This window comes from Citrus sinensis, chromosome 5, assembly GCF_022201045.2.
Source record: "Citrus sinensis cultivar Valencia sweet orange chromosome 5, DVS_A1.0, whole genome shotgun sequence".
Lineage (NCBI taxonomy): Eukaryota > Viridiplantae > Streptophyta > Magnoliopsida > Sapindales > Rutaceae > Citrus > Citrus sinensis.
Genome location: NC_068560.1, coordinates 22,436,311 through 22,455,127, shown reverse-complemented (window position 1 = coordinate 22,455,127; position 18,817 = coordinate 22,436,311). Strand labels below are relative to the sequence as shown.

General features: G+C 36.9%; 1 protein-coding gene across 2 annotated transcripts in view; it reads right to left on the bottom strand.

Annotated features, from left to right (window-relative positions):
* LOC112497538 (uncharacterized) overlaps positions 1–18,530 on the bottom strand; it is a 70,374-nt gene extending 51,844 nt beyond the window's left edge. Inside the window, exons 1-4 of one of the 2 annotated variants that reach the window (XM_025096003.2) lie at positions 18,427–18,530; positions 18,170–18,340; positions 17,997–18,050; positions 17,379–17,782 (exon numbers count right to left, since the gene is read on the bottom strand). In XM_025096003.2, coding sequence (XP_024951771.2) covers positions 17,441–17,782; positions 17,997–18,050; positions 18,170–18,340; positions 18,427–18,501 — 642 coding nt within the window. In that variant the 5' untranslated portion in view covers positions 18,502–18,530 and the 3' untranslated portion in view covers positions 17,379–17,440. Of the gene's footprint in view, positions 1–17,378; positions 17,783–17,996; positions 18,051–18,169; positions 18,341–18,426 lie in introns of those variants that run through there. The other variant, XM_052440694.1, reaches the window with a different exon arrangement.
* Positions 18,531–18,817: the final 287 nt, after the last annotated feature.

Genomic DNA, 18,817 nt, shown 5'->3' with positions numbered 1-18,817 from the left:
ATCAGCAAAGGTCATTTTCCTACTAGTGCACTATTAAGAAATGAAACATAATTTTATTTTCAGAGCCACTTGGAAAACCCCAAAAAAAAATCTGATCTCCTTTTTAGTCTTTCGCCAAACCTATGTGCTGATTGTTTTTATTTCTATAAAAAAACTTTTGCAGGTATGACATTGAGGTTTGCCTTTGAACCAACAATCTTGTTCCAGATGAATGCTCTTTTTGCAAATATTGCATCACTGTTGTGTTTGTGACACTTCTTCATCTTGTGATTTTCTATCATAATTAGATTGTCCTCTTCCTCTCCCCCTTCTTCTTCATTATATATCACCTCTCGAAGAATTGCTTGATTAAAATTAAGATTAGATTGAAATGCAGTCTAACAATTTTTCCGTAGTGTCCCAATAATCTTCGCTAAAAATATTTTAAAGAACTCATCAATTCTTAAATTGTCATTGTAGAAAGATCTTTTGTCTCTTCTATAACAGAAACAATAGAATCCAATTTTTTAGGCAAACTAATCATCGTCTTTTCAACTTTTTTTTTTATCTTCAATTTCATTATCATCATATATTTTCATTTGATTCACAAGTTCTGTAATCTATCTAAAAATTCTTGCATGGTTTCATTCTCCTTTAAATTGACATTTTCAAAATCTCTTTTGAGATCGTGAAGTTTAGAGATTCTCATCTTTGAGCTCCCTTTGAATTCATTATGAAGAATATGCCATGCCTCCTTTGCTTTTGTTGCGCCAATAATTCTTGGAAAAATTGATTTGGACACTCCTTATTGAATTTTCCCAAGAGCACTAGTATTTCTTTATTACTTTTCTTTCAATAATTTTTTTTTGCGCCCGTAACAAATTTTCTGTTGATTTGAGTTCTCCAAATCCTTCCTCTACCAAGTCCCTTAAATCAAGAGAGATGAGAAGAGTTCTCATCCTTACACACCAAAAATCATAGTTTTCACCCTCAAAGAGTGGCACGTATGATTGTTGTCGAATTAGTGTACTTGGTGCACTCATATTTTGTTTTGCTATGTTTTACTTCAATAACAGATTTTCTTTTCAATTTTTCTTTTTTGGTATAGCCCCCTTTGATCTTCAAGCTCTAATACCACTTTATGTTGGTTACTTGAATTAGTTATGTCAAGGAACAAACAAACCAAAAAAATAAAGAAAAAAAGAAGCACTTATAAAGAAGATGAAAATTTTTTATTTATTTTATTTTTTAATGATATTAGTCTTACAATTGAGACATATATATATGTACACACACTAGCTTCAACCATTTGACAATAAGGAATTAATTTAATATGACTTAATATAAAACAATGTTCCTAATATGACTAGGGTTAAATAAACTTGAATATCACTTTAATTAACAATTAATTAGCATAACATTACCTAACAAAGGATTATAACCAAAAGAATTTATTTTGAAAAAAAGTTATACTAATTTGACTGGCAGCAAGACCAATCCAGGGGGTAAAAAAATCCTGTACCATATGTTCAATCAAAACACTACTAAATTTTGTTTGCGGTTTTACAGGCATTAAATCAATGAAAGCACAGTGTCTTAGAATTGTAAACTTCTTCTGCGTATGAACCGTTGTTTTGACCATCAAATCTCTCTAAGCTATTGAAGTACCACGATGGTCCTTCTCAACGTGCTCCACAAGGGTCACTGGATCATGAAATCCTCGGCTGCGCTTGGGACATACATCTACTGTCACCTTTGGCGAGCTTGATTGCCACTCCTATCATGAATTTTCCGAACATTTTCTTTAGAGTTGTGACAGAGGAAACCTTGCCCCACACTAAGGACACAACTCTGTTCCGCCAATGCCACTGCTGCCGCTTCTATTACTCAATTTCGACATGCCTGCTTTAGCCGATGCTTGGAAGCTTGAAGCTGCAGTACGAAAGCTTGAGGTCCACTTGGGTGAAGATTGTGAAAATATTGCAGCAGCTTCTAGATGGTTTGAATTTAAAAGCCTGGGGGCACACGTTTTTAACAGCAGACCAAAGAGAGAAAAGAAAGAGAAAGAAGAAAAAGAAGAAGAAGAAAGAAGCACACGACTTTGAAAAAGAGGAACGCGTTTTTGATTTTCTTGGCCATCATTTTGCTACAAATAGAAGTGCAAATGAAGAGCTCTGGCATTCAATTCCATTTTCATCGAGAGAATAAGAGTTGAGAGAGTTTTTGTGGGCTTGGAATAATAAGCTCTTGTTACAGTGATTTAGAGAGTTTGGGTGTATTGGGGTTTTGGGAAGTGAGCTAAAATACTACAATACTTGTAACTCCTTTTCACTAGTAAAATATTTCCTTCTGTCTTCGCCCGTGGACGTAGGCTAAAAGCCGAACCACGTAATTTCTAGTGTCCTCTTTTACACTTGTTCTTTATTTTCTTACAATTTTACTTTAGCTGCGTGTCTACTTCACCACCAATTTCCTAACAGTGGTATCAGAGCTATTGGTTGTATTTTTGGAGTCAGGTACTATTCACGTAAGGGGTACTGATGTATACGACACTGTTCACGTATACGTTACTATTTACTTATACGGTACTATTCATATGAAACGGTGGGAGTGGTACTGTTTGCGTATATGGTACTATTCACGTATACGGTACTGTTCACAAGAAACGGTGGGAGCGACCTAAGAATTTGGCAGTGCAAAGTAGGGAATAGTGGTGTGAGTAAAACAACTGTGTGGTTTTTTGTACATGTCTAAGAAAGTTCTGTCACAAATGCGATAAGAGCTTAAGGAGTCTGGATTTTAAGTGGGACCATTGTGACCCCTCCAGTCTTTCCTGGGAACTTTCCTGGTGTACATTCTCACACATACTCACAACTATTTAAGGTGGTACACTAGCTTGTGTGCGATATTTATCAACAAAATGGCGGCAAAGTATGAAATTGAGAAATTTAACAGAAATAATTTTTCGTTGTGGAAAATGAAGATGAAAGCTGTATTGAGGAAAAATAATTGCTTGGCAGTAATTGGAGAAAGGCCCATGGAGATAACTGATGACAAGTGGAACGAGGTAGATGGCAACGCTATTTCTGATCTACACTTGGCACTTGCAGATGGAGTATTATCTAGTGGGGCAGAGAAAAACACAGCGAAGGAAATATGGGATACTCTCACAAAATTGTACGAGGCCAAGTCGCTACATAACAAAATCTTCTTGAAGAGAAAACTCTATACTCTTCGAATGGCGGAATTTACAATGGTGACCGACCACATCAACACCTTGAAGACTCTATTTTCACAACTCACAATGTTGGGTCATAATATAGAGGAAAATGAACGTGTAGAGCTTCTACTTCAAAGTCTACCAGATTCGTATGATTAACTAATCATCAGCCTGACGAACAATAATCCAGTGGACAGTCTAGTTTTTGACGATGTTGCAGCCTCCGTATTAAATGAGGAGAGCAAGGGGAAAAATAAGGAAAACAGACAAGCAAGTTCGCAGCAAGCGGAGGCGCTATCGGTGACGAGAGGGAGATCAACGGAACGTGGCCCCAGTGGGAGTCAAAATCATGGTAGATCAAAATCCAGAAGTAAGAAGAATGTGAAATGCTACAACTGTGGCAAGAAAGGGCACGTCAAGAAAGAGTGTTGGAGTAACCAGAAGAGAAAAGAGGGCAAAGAACCTGAGTCATCAAATGCTCAGGGTTGTGTAGCAAGTACCTCAGATGATGGTGAAATTCTTTACAGTGAGGCAACAATTATTTCAGAAGGCAGAAAACGACTATCTGATGTCTGGCTTATAGACTCAGGAGCTACCTGGCACATGACCTCTCGGAGAGAATGGTTCCACACATATGAACCTATCTCAAGAGGATCTGTATATATGGGTAATGATCATGCCTTGGAGATCGCTGGTATTGGTACTATCAAAATAAAAATGTTTGATGGTACAATTCACACAATTGGGGAGGTACGACATATCAATGGCCTGAAGAAAAATCTATTGTCTGTGGGGCAAATGGATAGTCATGGGTACAAAACTCATGTGGAGAATGGAATTATGAAGATCGTTACAAGCGCACTTGTATTGATGAAGGCAGAAAAGATCGGTGCTAATCTATTCATGCTTAAAGGAGAAACACTACGGGAGACTGATGCGTGTGTCGCATTTGAGAAGAGTCAACGATGATGTGGCATCTCAAACTTGGCCACATGTCGGAACAAGGTTTGAAGATTCTCTCTGAGCGAAAATTGCTTCCGGGGCTCAAATCGGTAAGTTTACCATTTTGCGAGCATTGTGTTATTAGTAAGTAGCATAGATTAAAGTTTAGTAGATCTATTATTAGAAGTAAATGCATTCTAGACTTGATTCATTCTGATGTTTGGGAATCACCTGATATATTTATGGGAGGTGCCAAGTACATGGTGACTTTTATTGATGATTATTCCAGAAGATGTTGGGTGTATCCAATTAAGAAAAAGTCAGATGTATTTCCGGTGTTTAAAGAATACAAACTGCGGGTGGAACTTGAATCTGGCAAAAAGATCAAGTGCTTAAGGACGGATAATGGTGGAGAGTATATAGATGGCGAGTTTCTTGCTTTCTGTAAGCAAGAAGTTATTCAGAGGCAGTTCACGGTGGCATACACTCCTCAACAAAATGGAGTGATAGAGCGGATGAACAGAACTCTTACAGAAAGAATAAGAGCTATGTTGAGGACTGCTGGTCTACCCAATTCATTTTGGGCAGAAGCATACAAAACTGCCTGTTATATAGTAAATCGGTTGCCATCTACAGCTATTGGGTTGAAGACGGCGATAGAGATGTGGACTGGAAAGCCAGTTGATTATTCCTACCTACATGCATTTGGATGTCATGTGTACGTGATGTACAACGCCCAAGAAAGAACAAAGCTGGATCCAAAATCTAGAAGATGTATCTTCTTGGGGTATGCTGATGGAGTAAAGGGGTATCGTCTGTGGGACCCCACTGCCCACAAGATCGTCATCAGCAGAGATGTTATCTTTTTAGAAGATCAACTGCAGAGGAAAGATGAGGATGATAGCACTGTAAAAGAAAAGTCAGAGACTGTACCGGTATATGTGGAAAATAATCCAGAAGATTCAGATTCTTCTGAAGCAGCACCAGAGCACGAGGAACAAGAACCAGTCGAGTCCGGGGCTCCAGAAGTTCGTCGGTCAACTCGTGAGAGACGACCGCCAACGTGGCACTCGGAGTATGTGACAGAGATCAACGTTACGTACTGTCTTCTAATAGAGGATAGAGAGCCTTCAACTTTCCATGAAGCTTTAAACAGCTCAGACGTTGCTTTGTGGATGACAGCAATGCAGGAAGAAATTGAAGCTCTGCACAAGAATAAGACATGGGAACTTGTATCACTACCATGTGGAAGAAAAGCCATTAGAAACAAATGGGTCTATAAGATCAAACGTGATGGCAATGACCAAGTGGAGCGGTATCTTGCAAGATTGGTGGTGAAAGGATATGCTCAGAAAGAAGATATTGACTTCAACGAGATATTTTCTCCGGTAGTTCGACTCACAACAGTCAGAGTAGTCTTGGCAATGTGTGCTACATTTGACCTACATTTAAAGCAGTTAGATGTGAAAACTGCATTTCTTCATGGAGAACTTGAAGAAGAAATATATATGCTCCAACCAGAAGGTTTTGCAGAAACAGAAAAAGAGAACTTGGTTTGCAGGTTGAACAAATCTCTATACGGTCTCAAACAGGCGCCGAGGTGTTGTATAAGAGATTTGATTCCTTCATTATGAGCCTTGGATACAACATACACAATTCAGACCATTTTGCATATTACAAAAGGTTTGAAGATAATGATTTCATTATTTTGTTGTTGTATGTGGATGACATGTTGGTAGCAGGCCCCAACAAAGATCGAATCCAAGAATTGAAGGCACAGTTGGCTAGGGAGTTTGAAATGAAGGACTTGGGACTAGCAAACAAGATTCTAGGGATGCAAATTCACCGAGACAGAAATAACAGGAAGATTTGGCTTTCGCAGAAGAATTACTTGAAGAAAATCTTGCGACGCTTCAACATGCAACATTGTAAGTCAATTTCTACCCCACTTCCTGTTAATTTTAAATTATCCTCAAGTATGTGTCCTAGCAATGAAGTGGTGAGGAAGGAGATGTCTCGAGTACCGTATGCATCAGCAGTAGGAAGTTTAATGTTCGCTATGTTATGAACAAGAACCGACATTGCACAAGCAGTGGGAGCAGTAAGTCGATACATGGCGAATCCTGGTGGAGAGCATTGGATAGCTGTGAAGAGGATTCTGAGGTACATCAGAGGAACCTCAGATGTTGCATTATGTTATGGAGGATCAGAGTTTACTGTCAGGGGCTATGTGGATTCAGATTTTACAGGAGACCTTAATAAAAGGAAATCTACTATTGGTTATGTGTTTACACTTGCAGGAGCAGCTGTAAGCTGGGTTTCAAAACTGCAGACCGTTGTGACTTTATCTACAACAGAAGCAGAGTACATGGCAGCTACACAAGCTTGCAAGGAAGCTATATGGATACAAAGGTTATTGGAGGAGCTTGGGCACAAACAACAGAAAATTCTTGTGTTTTGTGACAGTTAGAGTGACTTGCATATTGTAAGGAATCCAGCCTTTCATTCCAGGACAAAGCACATAGGAGTTCAGTATCACTTCGTTCGAGAAGTAGTGGAAGACGGAAATGTGGATTTACAGAAAATCCATACGAAGGAGAACCTAGCAGATGTTTTGACCAAGCCGATAAATACTGACAAGTTTATCTGGAGTAGATCCTCTTGTGGCCTAACAGAAACGTATGCAACATGATTATGGCGAAGCAGAAAGGATGGTGTGGAGATTGATTGATTTTCAATCTAATCTCCAAGTGGGAGAATGTGAAAATATTGCAGCATCTAGAAGCTGTGCTTCTAGATGGTTTGAATTCAAAAGCCTGGGGGCACACGTTTTTTACAGTAGACCAAAGAGAGAAAAGAAAGAGAAAGAAGAAAAAGAAGTAGAAGAAAGAAGCACACGGCTTTGAAAAAGAGGAACGCGTTTTTGATTTTCTTGGCCATCATTTTGCTATAAATAGAAGTGCAAATGAAGAGCTTTGGCATTCAATTCCATTTTCATCGAGACAATAAGAGTTGAGAGAGTTTTTGTGGGCTTGGATTAATAAGCTCTTGTTACAGTGATTTAGAGAGTTTGGGTGTATTGGGGTTTTGGGAAGTGAGCTAAAATACTACAATACTTGTAACTCCTTTTCACTAGTAAAATATTTCCTTCTGTCTTCGCCCGTGGACGTAGGCTAAAAGCCGAACCACGTAATTTCTAGTGTCCTCTTTTACACTTGTTCTTTATTTTCTTACAATTTTACTTTAGTTGCATATCTGCTTCACCACCAATTTCCTAACAAAGATGCGGCCGGAGACTGTTTAGGTTTTGGCTCTTCTTTTCTACTATTTTAAAAGATTCATAAACGAAAAAACCAGGTCAACTTTCTCGGGGCCCAGACAACTCTGTCAGGTCCAAGCCGGTGCTTCAAACAATGGTCAGAGTGCAATCCCGACACTTGATCGTGTTGGAGAATAATTGAATCTCTTTACAACCACGAACGGGCATTTATTCTTCTTAGTAAATTTATCATAGTTTGATAGGTGGCAATAAACTTTAACGTGATTCTTCCAAGTGATGTGTGGATTCTTATCTGGTCTCAGACGAACACCTTGGGGCAGCAATCACAAGTGAAAGGCAAGAAATCGATTTGCTTGCAACCGGGAAGGCTGCAATATTTTCCGAGATCTGGGAATTGCGGAGTCCCCATTTAATTTCAGGAATTTTTTTTCTTTTAATGGATAATTTTTAAAATCCCTTGGAATTGGGTAATTGGATTATTGGGTTTTTGAAGATTTGGAAATCACAAATGCTGGGGAAGCAACGGCAAGGTGTCGTCAAACGTCAATGTACAGCCAAGTCTTCTTACATTTTTTTTTTTGTGTAGACTTGCTATTATAACTGTTGTTACAAACAAAGAAGCTGCTGTTCTTTGTGATTGCTACTGCTACCACTCTCTGTTTCAGCTTATGATCTTTGGTTTCTTTATATCTTCTTGGCTGCTTCTTTTTCTTCTTGGTTGCTTGACTTTAAAGCCTCTTTGAAGTTCTCTGTTATTGGCACTTGCCGCTTCCTTGTTGCCTCTGTGTTAGCCCCCTTTAACTGTCATAATCTTGCCCCTTTTATAGATAATTTTGTGCTTATCTATTACCGGTGTCAATACAAGTTACACATGCCCCACGCCTTGACTCTCCAGCACATTAGACTTATGTTCTTTTATTGTCCAACACGTTGCCACTTCAACACACTAGGCTAGGCTTATACTTCATTAATTTATGCTAGTAATATTTTATTCACTAACAATAACCAATAGAATATATTTGTCATACTTATTAAAAGGAAATACGAATTCGAAAATGATCAGCAGTGAGACTTAGAGTTAATAAACTTTCCCAATAAAAGCATCAACCTAGCTAAGAAAAATAAGAATTCAGAGATTAATGCTAGATCTAGTTAGAGATATAGGAATATAAAAGATTAAAAAAATTTATCGAAGAGACGCATGAGCTAAAAAGTCAAGGAACGTATATGCATATCATCCATGAGAAAGAAACAAGTACTCACATCAGAAAAGCCCCAAATGCCTCGATACATCCAATGGCTCATCGGGGCCACATAGTTCGAAAAACTGAAAAAAATAATTTCAGATAACATACAAGTCATGATGCATTCGCGTAATTTTAATGGATAAATTTCCTTAAAAGAGGAAATAAAAAACAATTTTTATGCCTTTATGAAGGTTTATATCACAAGAAATGCAATGAGAGCATCAGTGCAGTAGCTACAACCTGGACTTACTTTATAATATGCATTTTATAATATGTATAATAAAAAAGAATCTAATTTTTGGGCGATGAAATTCAAAAATTTAAAGAAAATATGTCATTTTCAATTTTGAGTACTTTTTTGGCCCGTTGGGCCTCAACTCTGACTAAACGAAGCTTGCTTGTCAAGAATTAGGCATTCTTTTTCAGTTCACAATCAAAACTACCAATAATAAAATTTTGGGAATAGCATTTAGGTTAAAACAAACACTAGGAATAGAATTGAAAAACCCTAACCAACAAAAAAATCCTTAATATAAATCTATATATATATAGAAATGTTCCAGTCCCGAATTTTAAAGTGCAGGAAAGTCCAGAAAAGCTTTAAAACCGCGTGGTTTAAATTTTAAGCCTTTAAAACCATGCGGTTTTAAAATTTTCCATGACTTTTCGTACACTTTAAGATCCCGGATTAGAAAACTACTATATATATATATATATAGAGAGAGAGAGAGAGAGAGAGATTTCAATAAGATGAAAATCCTAGGAATAATTAAAACAAACATACCGAAATTGAAATAATTAAATGCAATAACCATGCGAGTATATACGATAACAAGATTTCAATTGTTAGTGACATAACTGACGACTTGATCCTCAATTTTTATATATAAATATCGCTCCAGGACAATAAAAACAAATAATTTACAAAGCGACCTAATTTCGGTTGAGCCTGAGCTCTCAGCTGGTTCTTTTGCCGTAGAGGGGTGTCAAAAAACCAGCTCGGATTCAACCAATCTAGTCCGGGCAAAACCCGAACCACATATACTCAAAAAGCGGATCCGTGTTTGAGAATTTCAAACCTACACGTTTTCGGGCACGGTTCCGGGTTCAGTACCAAAAATCCAGAACCCAAACCTAGACCCAGACCCGGTTTCTTAATAAATTTTTTTAGAAAAGAAAAGAAAACATAAAAGCAAAAATCAAAACCCAAAATTGCAAATGTGAAATGCCCAAATCCCTAATTCCCTACGAAAGCAATTTGAAAGGCATAAGCAGCAACGCTGCCACCGGCCACCACCCATTGTCATCGTCGGTACCGTTGCCCGTTAGCATCATTTCTTCTCGTTTGCTGACCGGGCTTGGCACGCGACTTTGCTCAATTGGTTTATCTCTAGTGCAGCTGTGACATGAGTCGTTTGTGCAGCTCCTTCCGGCGCCACTTTCTCAACCACCATCACCGCCATCACAGCTACCACTACCAGCCCTAGGTATTGATTTTTTACTTTTTATTTTTCCGACTTAGTTAAAAAAATGATGAAATTATTTTGATTATTTGGTATTATACTATTTTATTTATGCTTTGTATTTTTTAAGATGCTGATTTGGTTGGTTATTGTATGCTTGAGCTGATTTTTATAATAATAAACATAAGTAATACGGTGATATACTAATATGAGCCGATTTTTTATGATATGAATTGTTGAATTTGATAGTAACTTTGAATCATTACGAACAAGCAAAGAAAGAATTTTCAAATTGAGTTATTGGTCAGAGTCATTTGATAGTAATTTATAATCCCCTTACGCAACCACTACCCTGCCCTTTTTTGCTTTTTCCTCTTTTGATCAATCTTCAATTTCATGACCTAAAAGAAAATTACTAAACTCTAAAATTTATTATTTTGGACAGTTTACTTAATTTCTTTTCTATTGTAACAACAAAGTAGTGCAATGTCGGAGAACGTGGAAATCAATTCATTGAGTGCTCTAGTTTTATCTCATAATGTCGAAAATAAAACTAATAATGAGGTTGAGGAAATTTCAATGTCAACCATGAATGATAAGAAGAGCAAGGAAGAAATTGGAAAAAAGAAGAAAGTCTCTGAAGCTTAGGAGCACTTTACAAAAATAATGGTTAATGGAGAACAAAAGGCAAAGTGCATGCATTGTAGTGCAATTTTAAAAGCAAAATACCAATCAAGGACTTCGACTTTGAATAGACACGTGGCAATTTGTTTTAAGAAGAATAAACCGAAAATAGAAGAAGCACTTCAGGGAAGTCTCAAAGTGATTAAAAGAGAGGATGGAACTTGTGGCAATAGTTATGGCAGCTTTGATCAAAATATTTTACGGAGTTTGATAGCAAGAATGGTTATAATGTATGAGCTTCCACTTAGATTCATGGAATATATAGGCTTCCGAGAAATGATGGCACATGCTAACCCTATGGTTAAGCCAATGAGCAAAAACACTTTGAAGAGGGAGATCTTGAAGTTATATCAAATCGAAAAGGTTAAGACTTTGCATTTATTGGGGAAAAATCATGGTAGAGTGGCCATTACTATAGATTTATGGACAACTAGTAATTAGAAAAAGGGATATATGGTTGTGACGGCCCATTTCATTGACAACTCCTGGAAATTGTATAGTCGAATCTTAAGGTAACTTGTCTATAATTTTTTTATTTACTTTTTTTCTTTTAAGTTTTTTATTACTTATATTAGATTTTTTTCTAGTTTAAATTGTAATATATTTTCAGTTTGTGTATTTAATACCAACTTTTGAATATTTGATAGGTTTATCTATGTTCCAAGCCCTCACACTGCTGATGCCATTTCTAATGAGTTAATACAATGCCTATTGGATTGGAATGTGAATAGAAAATTATCCTCAGTGACATTGGATAATTGTACCACTAATGACTCAATGGTGGAGAAATTGTTGTTAAGGTTGGATGCAGATACCTTAATTTCTAATGGTAAATTTTTTCACATGGGATGTACTGCTCATATATTGAACTTGGCTATATGGGATGGGTTGAAAGTTATAGAAAATGCGGTTAGGAAGATTAGAGAGAGTGTGAGTTATTGGATACAAACACCAAAAGGATATGAAACTTTTGGGCTAGCTGCTAGAAAATTAAAAATTAATTGTAAAAACAATTAAAATTGGATTGACCTACATCCAAAGTAGATGAAATGATTACAGGGAGTGTGTTATTTTGACCACGATAAGCATATTTCAAATGTGAGGGTAACAATTTTAATATGAGAATAAAAGGTGATTCAATAGATGGTAAAAGTGCTTTTACTTCCCTATCTGAAAGATTTAAATGTTCAACAAATCTGCTATGTCTGTTAGATTGCTTTCCTTCCCTCCAATCAATCTGGGTTGCTGTAACATCTTCTTCTTCAAGGCTCTTAAAATTGGCAACTTTGATGATCTCATTACTGCAACATTTGTCAATTCTGTCTGCGACAACAAAATCCACAACTCTCAGGAAATTGCAATCTTTTACCTTATCAGGGTTTTTCATAACCTCTAATACATTGAATGTGACTTGTCATTTATTCACCCTCATTGTTAACTCTCATTTCTGCACATCTATAAGAGTTTTCTCGGTTGTTAGGAAAGGTCTTCTAAGTATGATGGGTACTTCTTTATCAGCCTCTAAGTCTAAAACAATGAAGTTCACTAGAAAGATGAATTTGTTAACCTTCATTAGTACATCCTCAATCTTTCCTTCAGGATATGCATGAGATCTGTCAGCTAATTGCAGAGTGACCGTTGTTGGCTTGCATTCTCCTACTCCCAACTGCTTAAATATAAATAATAGCATCAGATTACTACTGGCTCCCAATTCACATAGTGTTCTGCCATTGTACCTAGTTCCAATGAAACATGGTATTGTGAAGCTTCCTGGATCCTTTAATTTTTTAGGAATCTTAGTTTGGAGCATGTGACTGCTTTCCTTTGTTAGAGCAACAATTTCAAATTCTCATAACCTTCTCTTTCTTTCTAAGATGGCTTTTAGAAATTTCACATAATTAGGCATTTGCTTCAATTCTTCCATAAAAGGGATGTTGATGTGTAATTGCTTCAGCACTTCCAAGAATTTACTAAACTGTTTGTCTTGTTTTTGCTTCTGGAATCTTTGTGGAAATGAGGTGGATGTCTAAATTGCTAAATAGATTCAGGAGGCACCAATCTCTGCTCATTTGGTTTATTGTAATTTGTTACCACTGGCGTTGCAACTTCTGTATCATCATTGATTGGTTGATTCCTTTTCATAGTTGCTGCAGCTTGACCACTGACACCAGTATCTTGATGGTTGGGTTATTGTAATAGGCTCTCCTCTTTAGGTGGTTCTTGTGAAGAATTAAGTTCCACCATTTTTTTAGTCACATTAACAGTGATATAAATATTCTTTCCAGGTCTTAAGTTGATGGCTTTCCAGTGTTCCTTATAGCGCTTGATGGCCTTCCTAGATTCACCAGTTAGGGTAGGTTCATCCGCTATCAATCGAATGTAAACCCCACTTTTGGATCCCTAGGGTGCCTTGAGCTCAGAACTAAAGTCGGCGATTTATCTGCCCTTATCTTACTTCAGAGACTTCTTGGCTTGTCACGTGTTGCCCATAAACTCCTTAAAGTACCAATTCAGGATCAACAACTCGATGTGCTATGGCCGAAATTCTCATAGAATTTACAGTATTTCAAACTATGCTTCATATTGGGTATCTCGATATTAGTTAGCAAACAGAGTAGGCCAGTATCTCTGATTTGGTAAAAGATCTATTCTGGATATTGATTCAAAAGATTAAAAGAATTATATCAGGGTTTTTGTGGCGGTTCGCGTTGTTCTGACGATGGCAACTTACCAAACGGTGGTGCCAAGAGTACACCAAGTACGCTGAATTCCCTATCATGGGAAGTAAGATGGGGTGGGCTACGTATTCGGAGTTTCCTTATTGGGGGTACCTCTATTTTCTTATGTTTCTCCTTACTTTTTACAGCTTTTGCTTTGTCTTCCTCTCATTTTAAATGACACTTCTCATCTATTTTAATTTGTTGTAAGGCCCACGAGCTAGCTTCCCCATATGAGAAGGAGTGGTGCTTTTAGAACGACTGCCATAGTTTCCCTGAACACAAGCTCTTCTCAAAATTAGTGAGTGTTTGTTAGTGGCCAAACACATTCGTATGCAACACTTCTTAGTAGTAGCAGTTTACATATCAGCCAAAGACTTTGATTCTCCTTGCTTAACAAAAGCAAGTTGAAAGAAAGCATAACAAAACTCGTGATCAAAATCTATTATCAACAGGTCTAAAAAGGATACATTACCTACCTTCAATGACCATAACCATGATTTAGCAGGAACAGTGAGAGTATGTGAGAACATCCAACACATAGCATTATCGTCCACACCCTTAATCAACATTTGGTCATGATATAGCTCGGCATGCTCTGTGAAATCTGAGGTACCCGAATATTGTGGTATTTAAGGCATGGCAAATGTTTCCTGGAGAGTTACTATTTGAATCTCAATGGTGAATGGCGAATTATATGTTACTTGTGCTGGAGTACTGATGACATTTTGATTTTCAGAAAAAGGTTTTGCTTGAGGTTAAAAAAACTCCATTTTTGCCATAAACTTGCAGAGCAACCTAGGTGCTCTTGAGAATGCCACTATCTTTTGGGAAGCTCATTTGGTGTTTAACTTATCCCGGAGATCTTTTTGAACCCTTTGTTTGTGCTTAGTACCCTGGCTACTACGGGAGTCGCAAGAGGTGATGGAGCATTCTTCTCAAGAATTGCCAGTTGAACGGGTACCCAGTGGTTCGTGCTTCAGTATACTACTCTGGGGCATTTTCGATCATAGTATGCTCTGCTTTTGCCTCGCAGAAGAGGAATATCACGAATCACAGGGGAGGCAATTGGTTTGGGTACTTGAGATCCTACTATTCTATGGATCGTGTGGGCTAAATCCTAAAAGTGCTTATGAGAAATGGGCTCTTTATCAGGGTAAACACCAATTGACTGCTTGATAGATTCGCCCTCTCATCATTATTGTGATCTTCCAATCTATCATGATCCAGCATCATGTTATTAGTGGGTACATCAGGTGCCATGGTTGTGTGAGCACATGTGCTGACAAACTTATCACCGTGTAGAGGTTTTTTGTGTGCTCCCCATCCAGACGGTGCCAATTGTTTTTAATAGATTTTGGGTGTGTGAGTGAAAACTACAAAATCTAACTAACAACAATGAATTTATTTTTGTTGGGATGTAGGGTACCTAGCTTAGTCAGGGTGTAGTAGTGTACATGTTGTTTTGGTTGTTATGGTGTGAAGGAATAGTGAAAGAAATGGGAATGGTGGGAGGTTTGAATCTGGACTCAAAGAGCTTGCCAAGTCACATTAGACCTGCAATATAATGAGAAAAAGTTCAGAGGTGGAAACTGGGTGGCCCCGCGACCATAATCTTAAGCTCAAGTCAAAGTTAAGTTATCTCAGGTTAGAGAGCTTACATTAGTAATGGTGGCCGAGATTTAATAAAACTTAGCCCTCATGGTGTTTGTGTTATTTACTTTGATAAAATAAAACCTAAGTATTTTCTATGAAGTGCCTTGCCTGCCATACCACCTGACATTATCTTATTAGCATTTCTTACTATCTAGTCAAAGATATTTTTGTCCTTCATAACCATTCAGGTAATTCAAAATATACGTGGAGAACAAGTTTGAGGCATATACACGTGTTGGGTGTAGAGGGTTAGTCCTGCGTACCTCTGCTGAGGCTGTTGGGGATTTGCAGTTGTGGCAGGAGAGGACAGGTAATCCAAACTATCCTGTTAACAACCTTTTTTGGCCCATTTGTAGGTGTGGCATGTTCTTGTCCCCTCTTTTTCAACACAATATTCCGTCATTGATTCCTTATTTTTTGACAGAGATCAACCAATCTTTTTTAGATTAGGCCTCTTTAATCACTAAATATTAACCAATCTTTTTTAGATTAGGCCTCTTTAATCACTAAATATTTTTTTGACTTTTCTACTCTTGCATAATGTACCATAGGTACTCTTCATAATACCTGGGGTGCCCAACATAGGCCAATATCTTTTTGATGACTTTTCTTTTACTATAAAATTTAGCGATATGGAGACTATGGTTTTGGAGGAACTAGTTCTGGGTGAATGGATTAGCTATGGATAGTTTATCCATGGTTAATGATGTCAAGGCTCGCACGGAGGAGGTGAATTTGCTTCAAGGGTCTTCTTTGAGCTTGACAAATAGAAAAGTAAACAAATGGATTGGTTGGTCGCTTCCGAATTGGCCATGGTGCAAGTTGAACTCAGATGGTGCCTGCAAGGCGAATGGTGTAGCTGCTAGGGGGCCTGATTCGAGACCACAATGGACATTGGGTTGCTGGCTTTGGGATGAATCTAGGGAATTGTTAAGTGACTATGGCGGAATTATGGGGTCTTTAACAAGAGTTGATTCTTGCGTGGAATAAAGGGATCCGTTGGCTTTGTGTCGAGGTTGATAGTCGCTGCATTACTCAACTTGTGAAGAATAACATGGTGAATCCCAATGAGTTTTCTACTCTCATTCGTGCTATTCAAGAACTCCTTAGACGCAACTGGCGGGTGGAGATTACTAATGTTTACAGGGAGGCTAATTTTGCCGCGGATAATTTAGCTACTTTAGCTTGTTCCTTCCCGCTAGGACTTCATGTTTTGAACTCTACTCCTAAAGAAGTGCTCCAGTTTATGTCCCAAGACACTTATGGGGTAGTCTATCTCCGCCTTGTTATTTCTTAGCTCTGTTAAGAGCCCCTCTTAATAAAAAAAAAATTAGTACCAACATGTGGCACTTTGTCGTTGGGCCTTCCACTTTGTCCCCTAACAATTGATAACATTATTAATAAAGTAAAAGACGAAACTTATTATGCTTCAGTTTCCCATAAGAAGTTTCAGGTCTTTTTAATAATACGTATTCCATAATCTGGTTCAGTGGTTCTCACAGCACTTCTCCTGGTCAATTTCACTAGTTACATAATTATCCGAAATTGAATGGAAAAAGTAACGGTAAAAAATTTTCTGACTATACAAACGCAAAGACCACTAAAGTACGTAGGTCAAGACGTATCCCGACGAATTTTTTATTTAATATCATATTATTCTATTTCAAAAATGTTAGATGAAAACATGCAAATTTTACACTAAAATGAATGGATATATTGGATAGTGTATAAACTGGTGAAGGTTAGAAACCAGGTAAAAAAAGATCATGCAATATGATAGATACACAGATCTATTGCATTTGATGGGTACAATGGTATTTTCAATTTTTGATATTTTTCAACATATAACTATGTGTTACAAAGCCAATGCATGCTGAAAGAACGTATTCTCTTAAGGTTAACGGTAAAAGTTTAAACAATTCTTGTGCAATCCAATTTGCAGATTATTGAGGGCGATTTTTGGCACTTTCTCTACCAAAAAAAAAAAAAACTGGTTTTACCATTTATTCGCTACAGTTTTCAGAATATATTGTTATCCATTAATTTTTAAAATTTTAACAAAGAAAACAGTCGATAACTAAAATTTTTTAAGTGAAGGCATGCATTTCATGAAGGAAAAAACATAAATTGGTGAATGACGCAGATAAATATAATATATATATATATATAATAAAAGAAAACAATTACAAATGAGTAACAGCTAATAACAAAATAACACAAAATTAAATTATTTTTACAAAAAAAAAAGATAGTTACACAATTTCGACTGAGCCTGAGCTCTCAGGTGGTTCTTTTGCTGTCGTAGCAGCCGCAGTTGTGGTTTCCGAAAAAACGAGGGCTTGGCTTCTAATAAACTTGAAGGTATCAGCATCACAATTTAGTAGCAGCGGCTGTATAAAACTTATTTGGAGACATGAGAAGCCGAACAGAACAAAGCCCATTAAATAGAAAAAGACGTCCCCGTCCGGTTCGAGAAACAATCCCAGTGGTGCTATGTAGAGGACGGCCGCATTTAGAACACCCGCAAAATTTAGGAATACAATGGATGACAACATGAAAGATTTTGGTGGCGCCTGATGATGATCATACATTATCTGTAAAACAAAAATTAATTAATTTTAATTCTTTCTTTCGTTCGTTCATTAACTGCAATTGGTTAATTTATTTTTTAAACAACATGCAATTAACTAACAACATACATTATCATTATATCAAAAATTTCCGATCTATGGGTCTCAGATTGTATTTTGATCTACTAATTTAAAATTTAGGAATACACTGATTATTATTTATTATATATATATATACCTGACAATATTGTAGGGTTTCAGTAAATTGAATGATATTCTTCAAATCTTTTTCCTGAAACACAATATACAAAACATAATTAAATAAATTAAAAGAAATAACATTGCCAAATTAATCTCCTTCTCATACCATAACCTCAATAATTACCATATATAATTAGATCTTTTACGTACCTTTTTAAAATATTTGAAAAGACACCTCCACCGTACCTCAAACAAAACTGTCAATATTAGTGCCATGGAGCATGTTTCGGCTGTCAAAGTAATGAGAGGGGCGTCGACGCCATACATGACGAACCACCAACAGAATAGCAACAGCACAGGAAAATAATCCAACAAAATCAACTGCATACACACATATATGCAGATGCAAATAGTAATTTTAAATTCTTTTTTTAATAAAAAAGGAAAAAGATAATTAATTTACTTACTTTCATATACATTGTCTTTCTATCTAAGGAAAGCATGGTGGTGAGAACGACGTGAAGCTCTGAGTTGCTGCCCATAGCTGCTGAATAATAATAAAACGAGACAAATTAATTAAACTCGGACCTATATGAATATATACTTCTTATTTTATTATTATATACATAGTGTGTGTGTGTGTTTCTTATTCCTAACAGGACTAAAATAATCTTTAATAACAAGCTAATAGGAGTTTGCCTCCAACTTTACTTGCCCTTCTTTATCAATAGCATTAATAATTAATCCTCTGCAATTTGGGAAACCTAGCGCAATTAAAATCGTGCAGAGCACGCATTTTCCCTTGTGAAGCTCTGACTTTAATGATAGACTACTTATTTATTTTATAGTCTGTCCCGC